The sequence below is a fragment of the Hyperoodon ampullatus genome (genome assembly GCF_949752795.1).
Source record: "Hyperoodon ampullatus genome assembly, chromosome: 13".
NCBI classification, from domain to species: domain Eukaryota; kingdom Metazoa; phylum Chordata; class Mammalia; order Artiodactyla; family Ziphiidae; genus Hyperoodon; species Hyperoodon ampullatus.
In genome coordinates this window covers 41424500-41450143 of record NC_136926.1, presented here as the reverse complement: position 1 = coordinate 41450143, position 25644 = coordinate 41424500, and the positions used below count along the sequence as shown (strand labels likewise).

Below are 25644 nucleotides of genomic sequence, written 5' to 3'. Positions count from 1 at the left end.
CCTTATTTCCTGCAAGTAATAAATCCTTCTTTTTCCCACTCTTTGGCTTGGTTGTGTCTTTTTGCTTGACACCCACCAAGAGAGACAAAGCCAGTTTTCAGGTAATACCACCTCTCCTATATCCTTTCCTGATACCCCTTTGCCTACCCCAGAAAATGGACTCTTCCCCTCTTTGCCTCACTGTGCCCTAGACAAACTTCTGTCATTTCACTGCTCTCATTTGGACAGATATCTGTTTACCTGAACCAGATTGATCTTTCTTTAAGGCAGAATAAAATTAATTTTTTTTGCTTATATTTTAGAGTTGTGAAATGGTATCCTGATTATTTTGTCTTATCATTATGTTAAAAGTATTCTTCTGTTTTATTAAGTTGCTTTTGTAATTGTGATTTTAGCAGCTGTGTATTTCATCTAATGGATGACAGTCCCCTGTTACTGGCTTTGCGGGTTGTCTTCAGTTTGGGGGTTTTTTTTTGGAATTTTTGAATTTTATTTATTTATTTTTTACAGCAGGTTCTTATTGGTTGTCCATTTTATACATATTAGTGTATATATGTCAATCCCAATCTCCCAAGTCTTCAGTTTTTTTCATAAAATATTGTCACTGTCTGCCAAAATTGACAATGAAAAATAAATATTGCTTTAAACTTATTATTAAAATATCTCTTTCTTTGCTATAAGGTATATGTCACAACAAAGCTATATTTTCAATTCTGGTAAAGTTATATTTACAGAAGATAAAAATAATTTCCCTAGCATTTAGTCTTTTCTGCAGGTAACTTACACCATTCAGACGGTCCAGAGTTCAAGGTGTGTTGTCCAACCTGCAGTGGTACTTGTCCAACAGTTGCTACTCGTGAACCTAATGTGATAAAAATAAGAGCCCATGATTTTGGCTGAATTATAGAATGCAGTCAGGGGAAAAGAAGTACTAAATAATTTTATTTCCTAAACATCTTAGCTATAATACACACTAAGCTGATGGTTGAAACTTTTATTTAAGGGAGGTTAATTGAATGGGTGTGAGTGCTTCCCTAGAGCAGAGGACGGTTGCCTGTATGGTCATCTGCTTACGGAAATTTAGACGTTACCTGGAATTTACATTTTAATAAAAGCATAGGCATCATTTAAAGTTTTTTGGAATTGGATGGCTGCTACTGTGAACTGAAATATGTAGAGCGTTAAACAAGTAAGCGGGCATACTTCTTAACCCCATAGTCCTTCCTCGCCATCACCAAAGCACCCTGGAGATGCTGAAAGGAGATGAAGGATGTGAGTGTGCCTGAAAACTGTAGCGTATTGTACGCAGATAAGTTGTCCTTTTATTCCCAAACAGGCCGATGGCTCCACGCTGAATGCATAGGCAGTTGGGAATGTGGCATTTCCATCCTAAAAACACCCGCCTGATAATTAGATTTTATATGGCCACTTCAGACTTCAGCTCTTGAGAATTTAAGTAATATAATACCAGAAGAAGTGTTTTTTAAAGTAGTTAAAAATTACCTTTGCTTTGGTGTCTGTAGTATCAGATGTAATTTATGCTTCCCCCAAGTACAGCCATGGTAGCTTTTTCTTTATACATGAGTTTAAAAAATTGATTATGTTTTTAAAGTTATGCTTAAGGTGCTTTGAAAGGGAAGATAAAAGTAGAAAATTTTTTAGGGGAAAAACCACTGAATATAATTTCTTAAAGAATTAGGTAATCTTTGGACGTCTCTTTTAGTGTATAAAATCTAACAGTTGTAAGTTTATATAATCCTATATCTGTTTCCTAAATCCACTTTAGCCTTATTGGGTGCAGATTCTCTGAAATCCCTGAGGAGGAGTTAACAGATGGATTGTTGAAGGACAAAGTAGGCTGCTTAAGTTTCAAAGCCTGATGCGTTAAGGGAGAGATCCATTGTTACGGAAGCCTCACACCAAAGTTCAGTTCATTGACTGTGAACCTGCTCTGCCGCAGATTCCGAGTCCGAACGGTCCCTGAGTAGATTGGAAGCAGTGACTGCGCACTGCTTTGAAGAGGAAGGAGAGCACCTGAGGAGTAGAAAGCACAGAATGTCCGAAGGAAAAGACTGTGGTGGTGGAGATGCGCTCTCCAATGGCATCAAGAAACACAGGTAGGATGGCCTTTAACAGTGAACGTTGCTGCCTTTTTATTATCAAGTGCATTTGCTTTTGTAAAGAAAAGTATGCCTTCTCTTCGTTTTTGCTTTTTCTCTCTGTTGAATATTTATATTGCTCCGTCACCTCAAGGAAAGGATTTAGCTTAAGTGCTTTGTCCATTACAAGAAGAACGTCATCTGTAATTGTAAGAACTAAGCACAAAACTTGGTTTTGGATACCATGGTTTTAGGGGAACATAAATCCTTCAGCTGGTGATTTAGAAAGGCTCTTCAGAACTGCCTATTGAAAGTGATGCTGGGTTCTTCTTTTCAGCATACATCTTTTATGACTCTGCCTCCCAATGCTATTTTAGTTTCTAGTCATTTGATCTTCTTGTTGGTTTTATTGAGAATGGATTGTAATATTGCCTTCTTGTTGATACAATTTAGTTACATTTACACAAAGACTTTTATTAAGACCCAGGGTTGGTTGAACATAGCCATTTTGTACTGTCTAATAACATTAGTATTTTTTTATTCACTCAATGATTTAGTCCTAGAGATTGTCCCAGATTAATGAGATGTCACAGACACTAGAGTTCTCTGGTTTCACACAAGTTTATAGACACAGTGCCATGTGTGCATGCTGGTATTCATAGGGTACAATATTTTATCAAATTATCAGTGGAGAATAAATCCTGTTGTCATTGTAAAGAGCACTTTTGAGATAAGTAGTTATTAGCCATTAATTTCTACAGAATGGTTTTTTATTTAATATTTGTAGATTTGTGTAGCTCTAACCCCATTTCTGTACCATGAATCTGGCTACAATTGGTCTCAATTATTGTCCTACTGAAAAATTGTACATATCACTTCTGATGTATATGTATCACCCCTTGCTAACAAAAAATGTTTCACTTTGTACTTATTTTGAAAAGATCAGTGAGTTTTAGGTAACTAGCTCAAACCAGAGTTTTCTTCTCTTTGGTTAGAGGGTATCTTCTAAACGTGCTCGTTGATGGCTATCTTTTGATGGAGTTTACCATTGCAGATTATGTGGCGAGCTGTGAGGGCCCTTCCTCTCTTCTGTAGTCACTGTCAGCTCCTTCGTGGTCAGGGGCTAAGTTCTGTGCAGGGCATAAGGTACCTAACAGGAAACCTGTCAGGTCTCCCAATGTCTAAAAAGAAGACAGCCTTTAACCGTTTAACACATACCTCGTTACAGTCTAGTGAGAACACATGTGACATATGTTTGGAATGTTCAAAGATGCATAGAATCGTTAAGGTATCTGAAGGAACGCCGTGCTTATTAGATGCTGTTATAGCCTGTGGCTGAGGAGGATTTCTCAGCTTTTAAGGCCCAGGAGCCCTTTTGTGTGTGTGCTGTAATGCATCATAACAGGAGTTATTTTGCATCTGACAGAAATTTATTATACTATATTCATACATTCTGTGTTTGCTTTTAATTAGTCAAACCCAGAATGGCACAGATGTGAAAGTTAAGATGGAACCGTTCAAAATTTGGAATGAGGATAGGTCACTAAGAAAAACCACAGTGCAGCTAGATCGTGACATAACCAGAAAAGTTAAACTGATGTACAAGATGCAACTTATGAAATCTATAAATGTAATAAAATATTCTTTAGCTATTTAAAAGTGGGTAATTTAGGAAATTGTCAGCATTCAAATATGTGGAAAAACATAACAGTTTCCTATTTTAAAAAATAGGCATTATAGGAGTGTTTTTTAAAGCCTTTTTTTTTTTCATAAAGCTCTTCTCTAAACAAATAAACAGGGCATATGCCACATACAATTTAAAAGTTTCATTTTGGGATAGGAAAACAGGTAGAGTATTCAGTGTTATCAGGTCCCTCTTTCCTGCACCCTAAGTTGCACTGTAAGTAATCTGTGATTATAACGGGCAATTATTATGTTAACATTAAGAGTAATTTGAATTAACAGTAATTTTGGTGATACTTTAGAAAAGCAAATATATGTTGCATGGCCTGAAGTGATCATGAAATTTATTTGAAGCCTTCTGTTTTACCTTTAAAAGTCGTGTGAAATTTGTATTTGACCTTGTCATATGTTTCTGTTTTCTTGAATATTGAAAAATAATTTACTCACCACTTATTTACCTTTTGCATAAAAATCTTACATTTCTCCCTCATCCCACATCACCGCCTATCCTTGGGATATACACACTTAAATTTGGGGAGATGGGAAGAATATGGATTCTAAAATTTAAAAGAGAGAAATGCGTATTTTATTTTATTTTTTTATTGAAGTAGAGTTGATTTACAATGTTGTGGCAGTCTCTGCTGTACAGCAAAGTGACTCAGTTATACACATACTCTTTTGTTATATTCTTTTCCATTATGGTTTATCACAGGATACTGAATATAGTTCCCTGTGCTGTACATGAGAATCTTGTTTATCCTTTCTAAATATAATAGTTTGCACCTACCAACCCCAAACTCCCAGTCCATCCCGCTCTCTCCCCCAACCCCCTTGGCAACCACAAGTCTGTTCTCTATGTCCGTGATTCTGTTTCTGTTTTGTAGACAGGTTCATTTGTGCCATATTTTAGATTCCACATGTAAGTGATCTCATGTGGTATTTGTCTTTCTCGTTCTGACTTACTTCGCTTAGTATGATAATCTCTAGTTGCATCCATGTCACTGCAAATGGCATTATTTCGTTCTTCTTTATGGCTGAGCAGTATTCCATTGTATATATATACCACATCTTCTTTATCCATTCATCTGTTGATGGACATTTAGGTTGTTTCCATGTTTTGGCTATTGTGAACAGTGCTGCTGTGAACATAGGGGTGCACGTATCTTTTTGAATTATAGTTTTGTCCAGGTATATTCTCAGGAATGGGATTGCTGGATCATATGGTAATTCTAATTTTAGTTTTCTGAGGAACTTCCATGCTGTGTTCCATAGTGGCTGCACCAGCTTACTTTCCCGCCAACAGTGTAGCAGGGTTCCCTTTTCTCCACACCCTCTCCAGGATTTGTTATTCGGAGACTTTTTAACGATGGCCATTCTGACTGCTCTGAGGTGTTACCTCATCTTCATTTTGATTTGCACAAGAAATGCGAATTTTAAAACGGGAAAAGAGAAGCCTTACAAGTTATAGTTCCTATGGAAAATATTAAATCATGGCTTAACTAATTTGCTGATAAGATAGAGCTAGGGTTTTCATCCATTGTTGTTTTTTAGCCATGGAACCATTCGTGCAACAGAAGTTTAGTATGGAAACCATTAAAACCTCACCCACCCTCAGAGACTGATGAGGGTCCCATAGAGAAGGTCTGTCCCCTCCTCCCCAGTCTCCCACTGCAGTTGGAATCACCATATCTATTTCATGTCCTTAGCCAACAAAAGTATTTAAGCTTTACTTTCTGTAGTATGTATTATGGAACAACAGGTTTCCCCCAGACTCTGTTTCTGTTCCTGTTGAATGTGTCAGCACAAGAGTACCTAGGACAGTGCCTGCCACATGGGAAACACTCAGTAGAAATGACCTCTTTTAACTCTGCTTGCTCTCTTTCTCGTCAAAAATGATTTGATTTGCTCTAAAGAACCTCTGCCCTCTCGTTTCCTTTTCTACCCCATTATTATAGGGTGACATCATGGGGTGCAGTTTGAAAAATCTCTGACCCAGAGAATCATAAACTATAAGGCCTATGTCATATTAATTTAATATAAAACCAACTATGCCAGACTAATTGAGTTTATTTGTATGATAATTAAAATACAGATATTATGGATCTTTAATCCATCCTATGTGATAATTACCAACAAAATAATTCTTCTGTTAATGAACTAGGTAAATTAAATCATCTCTTAAATAAAAGTTTGGGCTAAAGGAACTGAGTTCTCTTCTCACTCTGAAAATCTTGTAATTGCTAACTGAAATCTTGAAAAAATGGTTTTTCTACCTTACTGAAGTTTAGAAAACTTCTACAATGTCTTTTAATATGATTAGACCTAGGAAGAAAGTGTTTTATGTTTTTCATTCACTCTGAGTTATTGATATGCCATGTACTCTGCTGGCCAGTGACCTTTACTGTGGTGCTGTACATGTCTTTGGGCTTTTAGGTTAGTTGTAGAGAAATATCAATAGAAAGAATTAGGATTTTATTTAAGACCTAGAACCAAAAATACTTCAGAGGTAGAGAATATACAAAATAAATGCTTCATTTTGATGGCACTTTTTTCTTTTTTTTTCCGGAAAATACATTGAGTTGCTTTGTGGAACGTTAGCCTTCACCATACTGGTCAGGTTTATGTTGACAGGGCTCTTGTCATCTCGGTGGTCTGTGTTCCATAGGATTGGTTCTCTACCCTTGGACCTAATTTATTACATTTATTCTGAGCTCTCATCTTTTAACTTTTTAGCAGTTTGACCCAAGTTGTAATTGGTGAAGATGTTGATATTTATCTCATCTGGACATATACTGTATCAATAAAAGATACTTGTGTAGAACAGATTAGTCAGAATCTGAAATGTTGGAGCCATGCTATGATTCTATAAATTGTATTCCCAATATTAAAAATTAAAAGAGAAAAGCATATGATCATCCTAAGAGATAAAGAAAAAACATTCAATGAATTTAAACAGTCATTCCTGATTAATATAAATGTCTTAGCAGCTCACAAATAGAAGAGAACCTCTTTAATCTGGTTAAAAGTTGCAACAAACAGGGCTTCCCTGGTGTCGCAGTGGTTGAGAGTCCACCTGCCAATGCAGGGGACATGGGTTTGTGCCCCAGTCCGGGAAGATCCCACATGCTGTGGAGTGGCTGGGCCCGTGAGCCATGGCCACTGAGCCTGCGCGTCCGGAGCCGGGGCTCCGCAATGGGAGAGGCCACAACAGTGAGAGGCCTGCGTACCGCAAAAAAAAAAAAAAAGTTGCAACAAATAAATACTTGATAATGAGTTATTAAAAACAGTTCTTCTACTGTCATGGAAAAGACAAGGTTGCTTGCCATCATCTTTTCTGTTCATCATTGTTTGGAGGCCAAACGCAGAGACATAACACACCCCTGAAATTTAGAAATAAAACCATAGGTTTCTACTGACAAATTATTATAGTTAGAAAGTTTGGCAAGTTTGCTTTTATATAAAATCAGCTAACTACATTCCTATGCACCAAGAACAGACAGAAACTGGGATTAAAACTGGGGGGGGGGAGATTTTAGAGTAGCTATTAAAAAGTCACTTACCTAGGAATAAATCTTAGCCAAAAAAAGTGTAATAATAAAACTTACTGAAAGATATAACGCTTATCAAGAAGGAAGAGTGTCATAAATATGATTTGCCAAATTGATCTGTAGACTTGGTGTACTTTTAATTAAAATTGCAAGTCCTTTTCCTTGGAAGTTGAAAAATGGATTCTGAAATATATCTTTAAGCACAAGGGTTTTGAAGAGCCAAGATACCTCTCAAGAACCTGGTTTGGGGGAGGGAAGGCATTTGCCTGACCAAATGTCAAGACTGATTGCAAATATTTAGTGCAGAATTGTCCTGCAGGCAAGACTAACCTGAAGAATGGAAGTAAAAGGTCCCAAAGACTCAGACATATAAGGAAACCTGGTGTATGTAACAGAGGCAACATAGCAGATCAGGGAGGGAAGGAACAGACTGTTAGGTCAGTGGTGCTGGGAGAATCATTTAATACAGAAAAAAAATTTTAAAGGAAATGGACCTCTATTTCATAAATATAAATTAAATTCTAGATGAACCAAACACAAATGTGAAAAGGCAAAACTTAATAAAACTTTCACAAGAAAATATAAAAATATCTTTGCAATTTTAAAATAGGGAAGGGTTTCTTACAACAGAAATGTGATAAGGACTAAGTTTTATCTGACTGTAATTAATGTACTTGTTCTTAATGTGTTTACCTGAATAAAAGCCTTACATCCTTTCATAAATGTGGCTAAGAATCTTAAAGGTTTAGTTTGCTGAAATGGTAGATTATGACTCCAGATGCTCTCTTAGTTTACCCTTTGTTTATCCTTCATGACTGCTTTAGAATTGAATTATTAGGTGACCAAATAACAGCTGTCTTCTGTGTGTGAAGAATATACTACTGACAAGTTAAAGTCAAACAAAAAAGGTTGAGAATATAAGCTAAGACAGTATCTTCCAAGAAGTAGGATTATATTGAGAAAATGTTGTTAGTTGTAAATAAAAATCACTCTGACTACTTGTGACACCCGTCTCCCCCCAAAAACGCATTTGGAGATCCCTTGACCAGTAAGAGGGAGTGCCAGCTCAGCAGGTGGGGGACTAGTCAGTCAGCAAAGAGTTCAAAGGATAACGTGAAAGATAAGCAAAAACCTTATCTAGGAGTAACAAGCTGGTAGGCTGCGGGTCACTTCGGGTAAGTCAGGAAGGGGGGAAAAAGGTGGTTTGAGTTTAGATTCATAATAATTATCTTCACAAAACGAAGTGGACTTGCTGAACTTACTGCCTCCTAGGAAAGACTCTAGGAAAATGGAGGCGTCTTTCTATAGAATTCACCTCTACCCACCCAAGTTTTAAAAGCAGATGGAAGAAGAGGTGCTCTTTTGGAAGCAGGGGCCAAGGCCCATCTCCTGATCTTGCCTCTGACCCCTAAAACACTTCTTTGGGGCCTGGGGCTCTTTAAAACACGGTTGGAAAAATACAGACTCTTTCGAGCTTAGCATTCTGTAAGCAGATGATGGTGGGATGCACTTTCACCTGACTCCAAGGGCTCATTCTGTCTATTCTAGATCAGTGGTTTTCAGGGGCAGACGAGAGCAGATTTCCAGGGCAGCTATAATCTGTAAAGATAGGCTTGAATGAACAAAATAGCAAACAGCTAATGAATTTGTTGTTTGCCTAGGGTATGAAGAAAAATAAAGAATATATTTTCAGGCATATAATCCCATTTTTCAACTTTCATGGAAATTTTCAAACATGCATACAAATAGGATAATATAATGAACTCTTTATACCCATCATTCATCTTCAACATTTATCGCATGCGCAACTTTATTTCATCTGCAGACCTCCTCCATCTCCCATCCCCCCGTAATTTAAAAAATTATTTTTAAAATTATATCAAATCCAAGATATATTGTTTCATTTGTATATATCTTTAAAACACTGGGACTTGTATTTTTTTTATTAAAAAAAATTTTATTGGAGTATAGTTGATTTCCAATGTTGTGTTAGTTTCAGGTGTACAGCAGAGTGAATCAGTTATACATATACATGTATCCACTCCTTTTCATATTCTTTTCCCATGTAGGCCATTACAGAGTATTGAGTAGAGTTCCCTGTGCTGTACAGTAGGTTCTTATTAGTTATCTGTTTTACATATGGTAGTATGTATATGTCAATCCCAGTCTCCCAATTTATCTCCCCCCCAACCCCCTGGAAAGCGTAAGTTTGTTTTCTACATTTGTAACTATTTCTGTTTTGTAGGTAAGTTCATTTGTACCATTTTTTTTAGATTCCACATATAAGCGATATCATATGATATTTGTCTTTCTCTGTCTGACTTCACTCAGTATGACAATCTCTAAGTCCATCCATGTTGCTGCAAATGGCATTATTTCATTCTTATTTTTTTTTTTTTTTTTTTTTTGCTGTACGCGGGCCTCTCACTGTTGTGGCCTTTCCCATTGCAGAGCACAGGCTCCGGACCTGCAGGCTCAGCGGCCATGGCTCACGGGCCCAGCCGCTCCGCGGCATGTGGGATCCTCCCGGACTGGGGCACAAACCCGTGTCCCCTGCATCGGCAGGCGGACTCTCAACCAGTGCGCCACCAGGGAAGCCCCGTTCTTCTTTTTTTGAATTTTATTTTATTTTTTTATACAGCAGGTTCTTATTAGTTATCTATTCTATACATACTAGTGTATACATGTCAATCCCAATCTCCCAATTCATCCCACCACCACCCCCAGCCACTTCCCCCCCTCAGTGTCCATACGTTTGTTGTCTACATCTGTGTCTCTATTTCTGCCCTGCAAACCAGTTCATCTGTACCATTTTTCTAGGTTCCACATCTATTCGTTAATATACGATATTTGTTTTCCTCTTTCTGACTTACTTCACTCTGTATGACAGTCTCTAGATCCATCCACATCTCTACAAGTGGCCCAATTTCGTTCCTTTTTATGGCTAATATTCCATTGTATATATGTACCACATCTTCTTTAGCCATTTGTCTGTTGATGGGCATTTAGGTTACTTCCATGTCCTGGCTATTGTAAATGGTGCTGCAGAGAACATCAGAGTGTGTGTGTCTTTTCGAATTATGGTTTTCTTTGGATGTATGCCCCTGAGTGAGATTGCTGGATCATATGGTAGCTCTATTTTTTAGTTTTTTAAGGAATCTCCATACTGTTCTCCATAGGGGCTGCACCAATTTACATTCCCACCAACAGTGTAGGAGGGTTCCCTTTTCTTCACACCCTCTCCAGCATGTATTGTTTGTAGATTTTTTGATGATGGCCATTGTGACTGGTGTGAGGTGGTAGATGCCTCATTGTAGTTTTGATTTGCATTTCTCTAATGATTAGCAATATTGAGCATCTTTTCATGTGCTTTTTAGCCATCTGTATGTCTTTGGAGAAATGTTTATTTAGCTATTCCACCCATTTTTTAATTTAGTTGTTTGTTTTTTTCATATTGAGCTGCATGAGCTGTTTGTGTATTTTGGAGATTAATCCCTTGTCGGTTGCTTCGTTTGCAAATATTTTCTCCCACTCTGAGGGTTGTCTTTTCCTCTTGTTTATGGTTTCCTTTGCTTTGCAAAAGCTTTTAAGTTTCATTAGGTCCCATTTGTTTATTTTTGTTTTTATTTTCATTACTCTAGGAGGTGGATCAAAAAAGATCTTGCAGTGATTTATGTCAAAGAGTGTTCTGCCTGTATTTTCCTCTAAGGGTTTTATAGTATCTGGCCTTACATTTAGGTCTTTAATCCATTTTAAAACACTGGGACTTTTATTTTCTAAAACCATAGTCCCATTATCACACATAAAAAATAGTGTGTTAATTGTCATCAAATATTTAGTCAGTATTCACATTTCCCTGATTGTCTTATAAATGTCACTTAGTTAGTTGGGTCTAAAATGTCATTTAAGGGAATTCCCTGGTGGTCCAGTGGTTAGGACTCCAGGCTTTCACTGCCAAGGACGTGGGTTCAATCCCTGGTCAGGGAACTAAGATCCTGCAAGCCACACGGCACGACCAAAAGAAAGAAAAAAAAAAAGTCATTTAATAATAAAAATCCAGAAGGTCTGCATACTACATTTGGTTTATATGTCTCTTAAGTCTTAAGAGATTAAAAAATGTTTAGATCTCCTCTCCTCATCCTCATCTTTTCCTTACCATTTATTTGTGGAAGAAACCTGGTCATTTGTCCTGTAGAATAATCCACAGTCTGGATGTTGCTGGTTTGCATTCCCATGGTGTCATTTAACATAATCTTTTTTTGCAGTACATGGGCCTCTCACTGTTGTGGCCTCTCCCGTTGCGGAGCACAGGCTCCGGACGCACGGGCTCAGCGGCCATGGCTCACGGTCCCAGCTGCTCTGCGGCATGTGGGATCTTCCTGGACCAGGGCACGAACCTGCGTCCCCTGCATCGGCAGGTGGACTCTCAACCACTGCGCCACCAGGGAAGCCCTAACATAATCTTTAACTCCTGAATTTCCTGTAAACTGATGGTTATATAGAGAGGCTCAATCAGATTTAGGTTTGAATTGTTTGGCACAAAGTACTTTGTATGTACACTTACTGAAGGTGTACCTCCTATTACATCCATTGGGGGCATATGTTATCTGATTTTCCTTCTTTTTGTAATGTTGAGATTGATTCCTGGGTTCAGGCAGTGTCAGTCTGATACAGCCATGATAATGGTGCCCAACAGCCTTGAGCCTAATGATTTTAGCAGCCATTGTTCATCAGTGTCTACATCCTTATTTTAATATGGGCTGCAGAATGGTCATATTAAATTTCTGTCATTCCTTCTACTTTTATTAGCTAGAATTCTTCTGTAAAGAAAAAAGTTCCCATTACCTCTTTTCAGAATATGTTGGTTCCCTAACATCCTTTGAAGATGGTATAGGAACACACGAATTGGATTGTTTAAATCTATTATAATTATTTTTTCCCATCTTTGGTCAGAGGAAGCCCCTCTATGTTGGCTTCTGTGTCCTTTTGACAGGACCCCAGGTGGGTTTTTTTGTTGTTTCAGGTATAATCCAGTGGCCTTTGATAGCTGCCTTGCTTTCTGATACAGAGAGATGTTTCAGGTTTATCTGGTATATTTCCTGCCCCAGACCTAGAATCAGCTATTTCTTCTCTAAAAAGCCACTTATCATTTTAGTGGGCAATTATATTTAGATGTTTTTTTATTTTAGTGGGAAATAATATTTAGATGTAACAATCTAGGTAGTAAGGATGTTCCCTGATAGCAAGTTGGCCATGGTTTCAGCCCTTTTCATTGGATAAATCCGGTATAAAAATCACCCGTCCTTTTTCTTAAGGGAAAATGTTTCATGAGTTCATACCTATATATTTCCAGTTTAAATTCTGGATTATGGGGTTTTTCCCTTAATTCCTTTGATTTTTATTTGTATTTCATGGTTCCTAATGACATTAATATAGTTACATATTTGCTTTATTCTACTATTTTTGTTTCACAGACACATACACTTATATACAAATACTGGTACTAATAGCATGATTGTTGAAAAGAGTTTTCAATTTCTTTTTAGTTCCTTTTATCCTTTTAATATATTCCATCTGGGATGCACAGTCTATGGTGTGTTTGAAGGTCACTTGCATTGGTTCCCTTCTGTGTGGTTAAACTAACTTGTTAAAACAGGTAGGTTCATTGGTTTCACTTGCGTTCAAGTTTTAGGGATTCCCTTTTGACTTAATTTTTTATAGTTATGTACAATATTTACATGATTTCAAAGTCAAAAATACAAAACAAGGTATATTTACAAAAATCCAGTTTCTTGTCCCCTCGACATTGTTTCCATCCTTCCCCAAAGGTAACTATTTTTATAATCTTTCCAGTTATTTTGTTGTTAATATAAGCAATACAAAGATCTATTCATATTCCCTGTTTCTTATAAAAGACCCTTACAACCTTGCTTTTTTATCTGCTTAATGTATACTAATTCCAGTTCTTTTGGTCTCATGTGTTTTGACATGAGTCAACTGGGTGTTTCTTCAGCAACCCTTGAAAAAATACATGTGTGTGTGTTTAGAGATGATTCTCTTTAAAAAAAATATTTAATTGGTGATTCATTCATGTGGTTCAAAATTCAGTAATGTAGGGCCACCCTGGTGGCGCAGTGGTTGAGAGTCCTCCTGCCGATGCAGGGGACACGGGTTCGTGCCCCGGTCCGGGAAGATCCCACATGCCGCGGAGCGGCTGGGCCCGTGAGCCATGGCCGCTGAGCCTGCACGTCTGGAGCCTGTGCTCCGCAACGGGAGAGGCCACAACAGTGAGAGGCCTGCGTACCGCAAAAAAAAAAAAAAAAAAAAAAGAAATGTGTAATAGGGTATATTTTGCAAATTTTAACTCCCACTTTTTAAACTAGCCATTCCTCTTCCTTTCCCCAAATGCAACCATTATTACATACAATATTGTTCACACTAATGATGGAAAATGCATGCATACAACTCTTGCCTTTGGTTTTTAAAAACATATATGTACCAAATTATTTATTCAACAAATATATTTTGAGCTCCTATGAATGCCACATTCTATTCAAGGTGCTGAGGTTACAATCATGAACAAGCCAAGCCCCTATTCTTATGGAGTGTCCATTTCTGAAATGAGGAGTGTTGAGCATCTTTTTGTATGTTTAAGATCGATTTGTATTTCTTTTTCTGTGAATTGCTAATACTTCGTGCCCATTTTCCTCTAGGAATGTTGAACTTACCAATTTTCAGCTGTTCTATGATATATCGTTACTAGCTTTTTGTATGTGATATGAGTTGAAAATATTTTTTCCAGATTTGTCAAAAGGGAAGATAATTCTTAGAAAAATCTCTAATTCCTACCACATAGCAGGTAATTACCACATAATTCTTACCATCATATGCTCTTTGAAAAAAATATAAGTGAACTAGAAAAGTGTAGTTATAAGAGCTACTTGGGTTTGAATCCCATATCTACCACGTTCCTGACCTTAAGCAAGTTATAATCACTTTGAAACCCAACTTCTTCTTCTGTAAAATGGGTGTAATAATAGGACCCACCTTGTTGGCTTGTGGTGATAATTAAATGAAATAATCTATACAGAGGAGTCATAGTGATTTTAACTCATTAAATCTCAGGTGCTGTTATAAGTAGAAAATTGATAAACCTTAAGCAAAAGTGAGGAAATGGAATTGTTTTCTTTCTTTTAACTCATAAGAAAAGGTCTTTGGATGGGTTTTAGAAGTTTACTTTGGCCTTTGAAACTGAAATTTGGGTAACAGGTAGCTGAAATGAAAGTGTTCATTTTGGAATACGATTATTTTCTTTTGAATAAAAAATAAGGAAAACTGTCTCCTATGGTTGATTTCTATTATATCTTACAAGGACATTTCATAGTAATGGTTACATTGAAACATAGTTTTTCTTTTCATGAAGGTTACAAAGGTGTGGCTGGCCTCCGAGAAGGTGGCTGTAAGCTTATGTTGTCAGAAGTGTAAACAAGAGGTGACTAGAGCCTTGAAGCTCTGTTATTCATTCCTTAGTCCCTTGATACTACTTTCCCCATGCAGAGGTCTCATTACTTCTCCTTTCAATCCCTAGGCTTTTTGAATCTCTTAGGTAAATATCCAATTTCTGTTTCAAGTTTGCTTTATATGGACTTATAATCCTCAGTATGTCAAAATGAAGAAGTTGTTCAATATTTAATAAAACATATATTCTTGCTTGGCATCTTGCTCTGTTTGAAGATGCACCCTCCTTCCCTTCTACACACAAGAGCACAAGGTTTTGAGTGCCTGGGAAATATCTGCCAGTATAGCTTAGTCTTTTAATGGTCTGTCTTACTGTGTTTACTCTGCCCATCTCTTAATTACAATAATTCATGGATTGGGCATCTTGATTTCTGATGACCTGTGGGATCTGGTCTGTACAAATACATTGAAGTGTCTCCCATTGGAGCCGTGCCAACGTGAATTTTGGCTGAAGGAGAAACTGCCTCAGGGGACATAGAGTTCTTCAGTATTGTTTGCTGTGCTTGTTAACACAGGAGGATTTTCCTCTTTCAGAAAACACCATATATAATAATAAGGATTTACAAGGTAGAAATTAGGGAAGTGGTGGTTTTTAAAACATAAAGATACTTTAACTGTTTGTTTGCCTTGTACCTTTAAAATCTTCAGAAAATTTGGTTTATACACCACTGTTTGCAAAACACATTCATTGTTTGTAGAATGTGATAGATCCTAATCGTGGGATATAGCCTGCTGTTGAGTCGTGTTGATGTAGCACCACACTCAGTCAGGATTTGAAATCTGAGCATGAGCTGCCATTCTGCCATAGAGAGTATTCTCAGAGCCAATTCCTTGTTATTCTGGAATGACTCATGTTAATTATACATCCTGGTTCTCAAGCAGGAAGCATTGCCTCTGCATCTGACAAATGTGGAAAACGTAGGTGACTCTCACTACGTCTGTGCACTGTTATGATGTATGGGGGAAGGTGATGTGACTTGTACAAGAGCAGGGTACAGCCAGCTTTTAGGAAGAGGTAAGAGATGGAGTCTAGTGTCCTACCAGTGCCAGAGTAAAATAGTGTGCTTCCCGGGCTGTAAGAGAGCACAGTTGAGGCAGTTAAGAGTTCTCAGCAAAACAGACTTCTGTGGGCGAACCAAGTAGAGAGTTTATAACCATAGATTCTTCACAGTATTGTTTTGCTTTCATGCTTTGGAGTTTGGGGTCTTTGAATGCCTTAAAGATATTGTGAAAAATTCTAGTAGGTGAAGGTGTACCATGATCATAAGACAGAGGGGAACCATCAGCTTAATGCACTTTCCTTCTGCATCTGGTTCTGGCTCTATGACTTAGACTGTTGGCTTTGGTCAGCATTTAGCCTGTCCACGCTTCAGCCGCTTCATCTTTGACGCAAGCAACACCCCTCGAAAGCACAGTCCAGTAGCAAGATGCTAGAACCTAGGTCTGACTGGTCGCTAAAGCCACTGTCTTCTGACTGTACCATGTTAACTTCAGATGCAGAGCTCTTTACAATATTATGCATAATATTAATGGCTACAGTTTACACTTGGATTACAAATTGATGTATATAAGATACTTTAACAAACTCCATAGCTTTTGATTCTCAAAATATCTCTGAGTTACAGGTAGGGCAGATATTATATCCTCAATTTTACAAATGAAGAAATTGAAGCACAGAAAGTTTAATCGACTTGCCCAAGATCACTTAGCAAGTAAGTGATAGAACCTGCATGCAAGCCACGTATTCTGACTTCAGAGCCTCCATTCTTTTCTTAAAATTTAGAATCTTCATAGATATTTAGGATAACAGAGATTTCTATTCCTAGACAAATTCCTAGATTTATATTCTGAATGTAAAACAATTTGTCCTAGCTGTTAATTAATGCAGTTCCATTTGTTTCTTTTATGTAATAATTTACAGAGAATTAACATCATAGTCCCAAAGCATTTATTAAGCACCCATCCGCTGGGCTCAAAGCTAGGCACTATTATTAATTAAAGTGAACATGGAACTTGTTTTCTGGGTCTTTATACACTTCCACTCGTATTAACAGGAACACACAAAAGAACACATGAACACTTTGAAAGTTCTGCCAATTTCAAACAGATACGGGATAAAAATTTCCCTTCCTATAATCTCCATAATCTACCAACTTCCTACCAAAGCAGAATACTCTAAAGGATGCAGGAATGATTAAAGGTGTCATGTTTTCATGGAAATTATTTGTTTCTCCTCAATGACTGTGCATTCTCTTATTATTAGTGAAGACCAAGATTTTTGGCTATTTTCCTTCAGGATTATGATTGACATTATATTATCGGAAAGAACAAGAAAATCCCAGAAGGTGAGGTACACTACTTCAGTGTGATTGTTGTGTTTTAGGACACTGTGTAATCTTTGCTAGCAGAAGAAACCTTCTTAGGAAAGAGGAAGAATGTTCTTCTTTGCAGTACAGATATTTCACTATGATCAGAGCAATCAGAAAGGTAAAAGAAGGGAAACTGACATATATGTCAAATAACACCCATGGAGGTATTATGTGTCACAGAGCAGGAAGGAACCAGAAATTCAGCTCTCCCTAGAAGTTCTAACCCTCTGATGATAAGCAGTCAAAAAGATCTCAGATCATTTTAAAAGGAAGTTAAATCAGGCTATTGAACTGCCTAAAGCAGATCACAAACAGTTATATACAATCTAGAAAAACAGGTGTGGTTTAAAGGGAAATACCTATAAAATTTCAGAGCCACAGAAAGAGGCAGAGTGGTGTTTGCAGAGGGACACGTCTATCATTCAGTACATCTCTGCTTCTCTTTGTGTCTTCTTGTTAACTGTGTTTTGCATGGTCCCCAGGCTCTTGTTTCGGGGACCTGAAGTCCTTGACTGCAGTGTTCCAGGTGACATGTAGCCTGTTAGACATAGCCTTGCTCCAGAGTTGCGTTCAGGGATCAGCCATTGCCGTCAAGCACTCAGATCTACTCCAGGGTCTCGCCACACCTCGCACTGCCTACTGCCAGACTCCCAATCCAGCTGGAGCACATCCAGGTTCCAAGACAGGACATTAGTATAGAGTCCAAGAAATTTCTGTTGTAGTCAGGAAAGGCTTCTTTCCCCTTTCCTGCCAACAAAATTACTAGCAGTAAAACAGCCTCAGACCCTTTCTGGAATGTGGGAGGTGTTAATGGAAGATTTGTGCTCACCACCTCTATTCCTCTCTGCTCCTTAGCTGTCCACACTGCAAGAGGCTTAGGTCAGCCTTCAGGTGAGACAGGGAGGAAGAAACTGGCTCTGACCTGTACTGCACACAGCCTGCATTTCGTCAGTGTTCTCGGTCATTAAGATCACTTCCTTTAGGTGAAGATGACCTTACCATGATCTGCTCTCTTCACTTCGGTTAGTTTACATCTCTTCCAGCCCCCCATTGCATGAAGTCTTAGTTATTCTTTTTTTTTTTTTTTTTGGATATGCGGACCTCTCACTGTTGTGGCCTCTCCCATTGCGGAGCACAGCCTCTGGATGCGCAGGCTCAGCGGCCAGGGCTCACGGGCCCAGCCGCTCCCCGGCATGTGGGATCCTCCCAGACCGGTGCACGAACCCGCGTCCCCTGCATCGGCAGGAGGACTCTCAACCACTGCGCCACCAGGGAAGCCCTTAGTTATTCTTTGAAATAAGGGCGAGAAAAGAATACACACCCTGCCCCTAGGTTAAGTAAGGTCTGCCTTTCTGTGTCCTACCTTCTTCCCAACTGTGCTGAATACCATGAAGTAGGCTTGAAATGAGGAGATCCTGCTGCCCAAAGGGACAGCTTCTCTTTAAGCTGAAGGACTTGGTTCCTGGGTATGTTTTCATCAGTCCATGTTGGCTTGGATGATGATTCTGTAGGCTTTCCTCTTAATCCAGTAATGGTAATAAACTAACAAGAATAGGAAGTAAATTTACTGTTTTACTGAAGTTGGACAGTGAATTCTAAATTTTAGAAAGCCAGTTTGAAAAGCAATTTGAAATTCTGAATATGCATTTTTAACTTATTAAAATCAAAACAAGTAATACCTCTTATAAAACAAGGACACATAATCACCTTAATCTCTTTGCTGTGTAGAGCCAGATTTATTAAGCAATAGTCATAGGCTTTTTATAATTTGAGATCAAAAGGAAAAATTATCTTTAAAATATACAGCAAAATCAGATAGTAATATCAGATAATTACATAAAGTTATCACAGTAAGCTTAAAATAGGAAACTAAGTTATTGGATTTTTAAAAGACGCATAGTACCTAAAAAGGCATCTGACTAGTCTTAGAGATCTCATCTTAGACTTGTACTGACCTTCTCCCAAGACCCGGGCTCATTTCAGTTGAAGATACCTAGGAGCAGGTTAAATACCCGGCTGTCCAGCTAACCCCATCACCCGCATGTTTGACTCAGCCCTAAGTTAGGTACTGGTTCTGTCAGGCTTCGGCTGGCATCCTGGGTATGCAGAGAGAACTTGCAATTCCTCTGTTTGTCCGAATTCAAGCCTGGAAGTTAGTGGAAGGTACATTACAATATCAGTCATGCAAGAAAAGAGATGTCAATGCTATGTTCTCTTTTTAAGACCCGTCCAAGCTTGCTTCTGTTGGAATGGGGATAGACAGATTTTAGGAATTTAATTGTATAGGTATATTTTAGTTATTTCGTGTTGATATTGATCCATTACACTTATGGACTATTTCGTATAAATAAGATGCCTTTGAAGATCTTAAATCTCCACATATATTACAACTACGATTTTAATTACTATTCCATGACTGAGGAATAATAGTATTTTTAAGATGGTGGACATATATCAACTTTAGAGGTCAAACATTGTTTTCCTTGGTTGAATGAGAGCATCATTTTCATAATGATAAGATCAGATTGCATCAACTGAAGCTGAAATTCTTTGAGTTGCAAGGCCAGAGAAACTTGTTTTATACCCAGATTTAAATGTTAAAGTATTAAAGCAGAATCCAGAAATGAAGTAACATTTTGAAACTGAAGTATCTCAACTGTAAACATTCTTGAAAATTTTGTGATCCAGCCTCCTGTTATTCACAAAACCAATCATAATAGTTGAAATTCAATCCATATTTGTTGAATGATTTTTATTACTATTTTTAATTGTTCTACAGTTTCCCAGAGACATGCTGAGGACAGGGGAGGGCTCTTTTGCTGACTGTCTTTGCCAATGCTTCTATAAAGTGGAGTCCTCTGACCATTGTGTCGGGGGGGAGGGTCCCCCAGGACCCTTTCGGGGGGAACCACAAGGTTAAAACAATTTTCATGATATTACTGAGACATTAGCCTTTTTTATTATCATTCACTAATAAGTGTACAGTGGAGTTTTCTAGAGACTACGTGATGTGTAGTATCACAGATTCAGTGCAGAAGCAGTTATGAGCAGCCCAGCTGTCTTCTGTAAAACCAGGCATTAAAAAGACTGCAAAAGTGTATAATGATGCCAGTCTTCTGGGAGTTTTTATGAATAAAGTTGCTTTAAGCATTCTTAAACACATCTTTTTTAAGGACAGTTTTTCACTTTGTTATGTAGGAGTAGCATTTTGGGGTCCTAGAGAGGGTATGTATTTCGCTTTATAGGAAGTTACTCTAATGTTTCCCGAAGTCAGTGTACCATTTCTTAGCAGTATGTGAGAATCTGTTACTCCACATCCTCACCAACACTTGATGCTTTAAGGGTATAACATGGTATTGTGTTGTGGTTTTATTTTACATTTCCTAAATGATTTTGAGCACTTACTCATGGATTTATTAGCCATTGTTATATCTCTCTTGGTGAAGTGTCTGAGTTATGCCCATTTTAAATTGGGTTGTATGTCTTTGTATTATTGATTTATAGGAACGCTTTATATATTCTGGATATAATCCTTTATCAAATATATGTAGCATGTATATTTTCTCTGAGTTTATAGCTTGCCTTTCCATTTCTTTAATAATGAACAGGCATCCTAATACCTTCTTAGAATAGAAGTTTTTAATTTTGGTGAAATCCACTTTATAATTTTTCTTTTTTATGTTAGGGCTTTTTTGTGTCCTCTCTAAGAAATCTTTGCCTCCCCCAAACTTTAACCACTATCCTTGGTTCTCTCTAGTATCACTGATGATGTGCATTCTTCAAGTTAACTTCATCAGTATCTTTTAATGAGAATGATATAACATTTTAGTTTGAGAGTAGACAAATATGCTTTTTGATTGCTGTTATGGAAAAATTATAGGATAAATGCATTGTGGGACAGTTTACTCAACCTAGAGCCCTAGTTGATAGAAAATTAACTGGCGTAAAGTTTGTCTCAGCAACATTTACTGAGTACCTGCTATGTTCCAACTGCAGGTTCAACAGAGCTTAGAATCTAACGTAATAAGAATTTAAGTAAATGCTCAACAGCAGCCTTGCATGTTCTTAAGTAATGAGTGGAGGGTGAATAAGAGTGTTGCATTCTCTATGGTTCTTTGTCCTAACCAGGAGGAAGAAAGGATAGAGAGAAGTGGTATATTTCCAAAAAAGGAACTTGATAACTTTTCACATGACTTGTAAGTAAGAATATGTTTATCCATCAGCGTTGAGGTTACTAGGCTTCTCTGCACATTATATTCTTTTCAACCTTTTTAAAAGAATAGATTTGCAAACTATATTCCAGATGAACTATGTAAGATTATACATAATTTGTGAAAATGAGGCTTTTTATTACTATGATAATTTACTCATGTAACATCATTTTAAAATCTGATCTTCAATTTTGTGAATATAATTTTATAGTTTACTTTCAATGGCTTCCTAGTTAGGAAGACTGTTTCATTTGGGTGTTTAGTAAACATCAGTAGTACAGTCAAAATTAAAGATGGTTAGATTCAAATGCAAGCTGTGTTCATTAGGGTTATATTTAAATTGGGACTTGTGGAACGAAGGATTTGGGGGAGAAGGGAAGAAGAATTCTGATAGTTGAAAAGGAGAGGTGATAAGCACCTAATAATTGCAAATAGATATACACATAAGTACAAAACACATAATACACTACACATAACAAGTTTTCATTATTACAATTAAAGCTGTATTAAAGTCTGCTTCTCTATGAAATTATTTTCTTAGATTTTTAGTTCATTCTTTTGATCTTGGATCAAAGATTAGAATTAGGCTGTTTTATGCTTTTCTAAATATCCAAATGAATATTCTGCTAAAAATGATGATCCGTTAAGAATATTTAATAACATGAGCAAATGTTTAGTTGTTAAATGCAACTGAAAATGTATGTTAAGGAATTTGGTTTTGAAAATGTTTTCTTAAGAAGTGACTTAGAGGCAGAAAATTCGATTATCTGTGTTCTTCATGCCGCACTTGCTGCTTGTCCATATCTCTTATTTTTTTGCTGTTTTTCTTTCTGTGGCCCATTTTAATTTATGAGACATTAGGTAAAACATTCAGCACCTGTTACATGCAAAGTACTCCACACTGTGGGACATGCAGAGGAGAATAAGACATAGTTCCTGACCTCAGGGGGAATCACAGTCTAGTGGGTGGCAGATGTGTACAGAAATAACAGAGGGGATGAATGAAGATAGGGAAAAGTAAGAATTGTGAAATTTAAGTGGAGTGTGGAACACCAGCCAAACCTCAGTGCTTTAAATTAGCACATTGGAGTTGCTTGTAAAATCCTGTTGCTGATAGACAGCATTTTTGGGTTTGAGATCCTTCTGCAAGTAGATGCCAAAGAGAAACCTGAATGGAGGAGCCATGCCTGTAGGGTCTCCAAGGCTGTGTTTGGTGAAGCGAAGTATCCTCAATCTAAAGACAGGAGGCAGTTTTAATACCATTTAATAATGTCAGTGGAATGTTTAAAGCACAATACAATTATATTTGGGATTTATTAGTATATTCCCTTTTATCATTTCGAGTAAATGAAAAATGTTATTTGGACATAATTTTTCTAGCACTTTCACCCAGGCTGTGTGACTTTAAAACAAGGAATACCAAGAGCTACTAAATGACAAGAAAGAAAGGGACTTTACCAAGAGTCCCTCCCAAGTTGCTTCATTGTGCTCTAACCACAGGCTTTTTAAAGAACTATGTTTAAGATTCCCCTGGCCCCAGAACCAGAGGTTCTGGGGCAAGCCTCTGGAGTTTGAAAAATGTCCTGAGGCTATACAGGTATCTGATCACAGTGGCTAAACCTCCATCATCCTGTTCAAAGCCTTGCTGGGGGAGTAGCACACATGTCAGAACATTTTTACTTTCCTCTAGGGTAATAAAAGTACTTCTTACCTATTTCTCTGTGTAAATCTTTATATTGTTATGAATATTGTCCAATAAACAGCGATTTTTCTATGTCATCTTTTGAAACTGTAATTAGTAAAAGTAAATTATCCCTCCAGGACATAGTAGCAGTTTTAAATCTTTAACAACTCAAACAGAAAAATGAGGTGTTTTTTTCCTGAAATAGTTAATGATAACATCAATATCTACTTTATGTTGAGAGTTTCTATCTTCCAGGCACTGGGCTTAATGTTGTACATCACTGACAGAGTCCCATAGTAAAAATAATATTTTTAAAAAAATACTTGACTACATAGTATATACGTATACAGGTGTGTGTATCATTGGAACAAAATTTTCATTTATAGTACTTATGCTTGCTAGACATTCTATTTCATTTTTCTTAAATGTCGGTTATGTGAACCATTAAATTGAGTTTACAGACCACCAATGAATAGAACCCGAAGTTTAAAAAGCACTACTCTGTATGTACTGTTTCATTGGAACCTCTCCAAGATTGTGTGAAATGGTATCGTCATTCTCTACACAGAAACACTGAGGCTTGGGGTAGTTAGTTACTTGTTCAAGTTTATGCAAAGTGGCAGTGCTGTGAAACCCAGGTGTCGAGGATCTGGAGTTAAAGAATTCCAGTTCTGCTGATTAAATTTGTGACTGTGGACAAGTTATTTAATGAGTGCTTAATTTATAGAATTATTTTGAGGATTAAATGAGGTGATGCATGTTACGTGGTTAACACAGGGTCTAAAATGGAGTAAACCCTCACTAAATGTTAGCTGTTAGTATTCAAATACTTCATCCTAGTAGAACTGCGCAGGGATAGTGTGATATCACGGCATTTGTGAAAATGTTGCTTTAAAAAAACCTGAAGTTTTCCTGTTCTCCCGAAGGATATGATCAAGGGTCTTTGGAAAGGAGGTAGAAGCTGGACTAAAACTAAATAAAAATGTAGACTATTAAGATTCCTGCCATCATGGGAAAAAGAAATGTTGGAGAGAGAGCTCCTCTGTCTTACAAGAAAACAGACTGGGTGACTTCACAGGCCCCATTGTGAAAGGCATAGAGGTGAGAGGGCACAGAGACCAGGCAGGGACAAATGCCACTGAGCTATTTCACTGTAGAAATAGGGTCTTGAGACATACACGTGTATTTCGGTCATTTAAAGAATTAGACATCAGGTGAAAAAAAAAAGTCTGGGGTGGGGAGAGCCTTAACCAAGACACAAAACCTGAAAGCTATTAAAAAAAATAAAGACATATTTCACTGTAGAAGTTTTCTTTAAACCTGCAAAGGATTCTATTGGCAATCTAAATGGAAGATTAATAAGACAAACAAAAGATTAGTAGTCTCAACAAATTCTTACGAATAGACACACACAAAAAGCCAGTGGTTACAAATGATATGAAGAGACAGTCTATAGATGTGTAAATCCAAATGGTCATTAAAACATGAAAAGATGTTCTGGCTCACAAGTAGTCAAGGAAAAGCAAAATAGCAATGCAGGAAAAAAAATAGCAATGCGATATCACTTTCTAGTCAGACTGGCAAAACTTGGGTAAGAACACCTTGACACCAATTGCTGCTGGTGGGGAGGTGGGAGAAGTGCTGTCATGTATTATTGGTGAAATATGAAATTGTTAAAAACCTTTTCAGAAAGCAATCTGGCAACGTCCCTGGAAATGTAAAATAGCGATACTTTTTGACCCAGCAATCTGACCCCTGGTTCTCCACCCCATAGAAATGAAAGCATCAGGTTTAATTAGGAATGTAATGTATTAAAGTGGTTTTGCTGCATTGTTTGTTTTTGCAAAAGAGTGAAAACAGTAAATGGCTTTCATGGAGGATGGCAAAATATGTTTTGATATATAGTATTCTTGTCATGGAATATTATTCATTAAAAGAATTAGTTTACCATTTGACGAACAAATTTCCATGAAGTACTGAATGGGAAAAGCAAACTGTAAAGAAGTGTATATAACTGGTGTTCTATTTTGGAATTTTAAAGTCAGAAAGCCGCTTTGTGTGTGCACACATGCACGCACTGTTTAAGACTGTTTGAGAAAATATAAAAAAGTATAGAAACATACATACCAAGTTTTTACCGTGGGTTACAGTGTAGTACAGTGGTGGCAGAGGAAGTGGGGTGACAAGCAAAAAAGAACAAAACGGGGGAGAAAGACTGCATTAAAAACAGGGTGCATGATACAGAGTTACATGTATGTGTATGTGTTCCTGTGCATAAAGATATTAGAAAGATAGATACACTTATATCTATCAACTTGAAGGGGTATCCTCTTAAATTATTATTTAGTGAAAAAACAATGTGGCCTGTAGGGTAATACGTCAGTAAAACTCTATGTACTTGTGTCTGCTTATGCAAGGAGAAAAGTATGGAAGGAGCACTTGGGGCTGTTCTGTTGGTATTGGAGGTGGGAGTGGATGACTAGCTTGTTCTTTATCTGTGGATTCTTTCACCTGGAATATAATAACATATGG

General features: G+C 37.4%; 1 protein-coding gene across 1 annotated transcript in view; it reads left to right on the top strand.

Annotated features, from left to right (window-relative positions):
• Positions 1–25644, top strand: part of OSBPL1A (oxysterol binding protein like 1A) — a 207031-nt gene that overhangs the window by 130645 nt on the left and 50742 nt on the right. Inside the window, exons 18-19 of the mRNA XM_079718170.1 lie at positions 1961–2117; positions 17112–17193. Coding sequence (XP_079574296.1) covers positions 1961–2117; positions 17112–17193 — 239 coding nt within the window. The remainder of the gene's footprint in view (positions 1–1960; positions 2118–17111; positions 17194–25644) is intronic.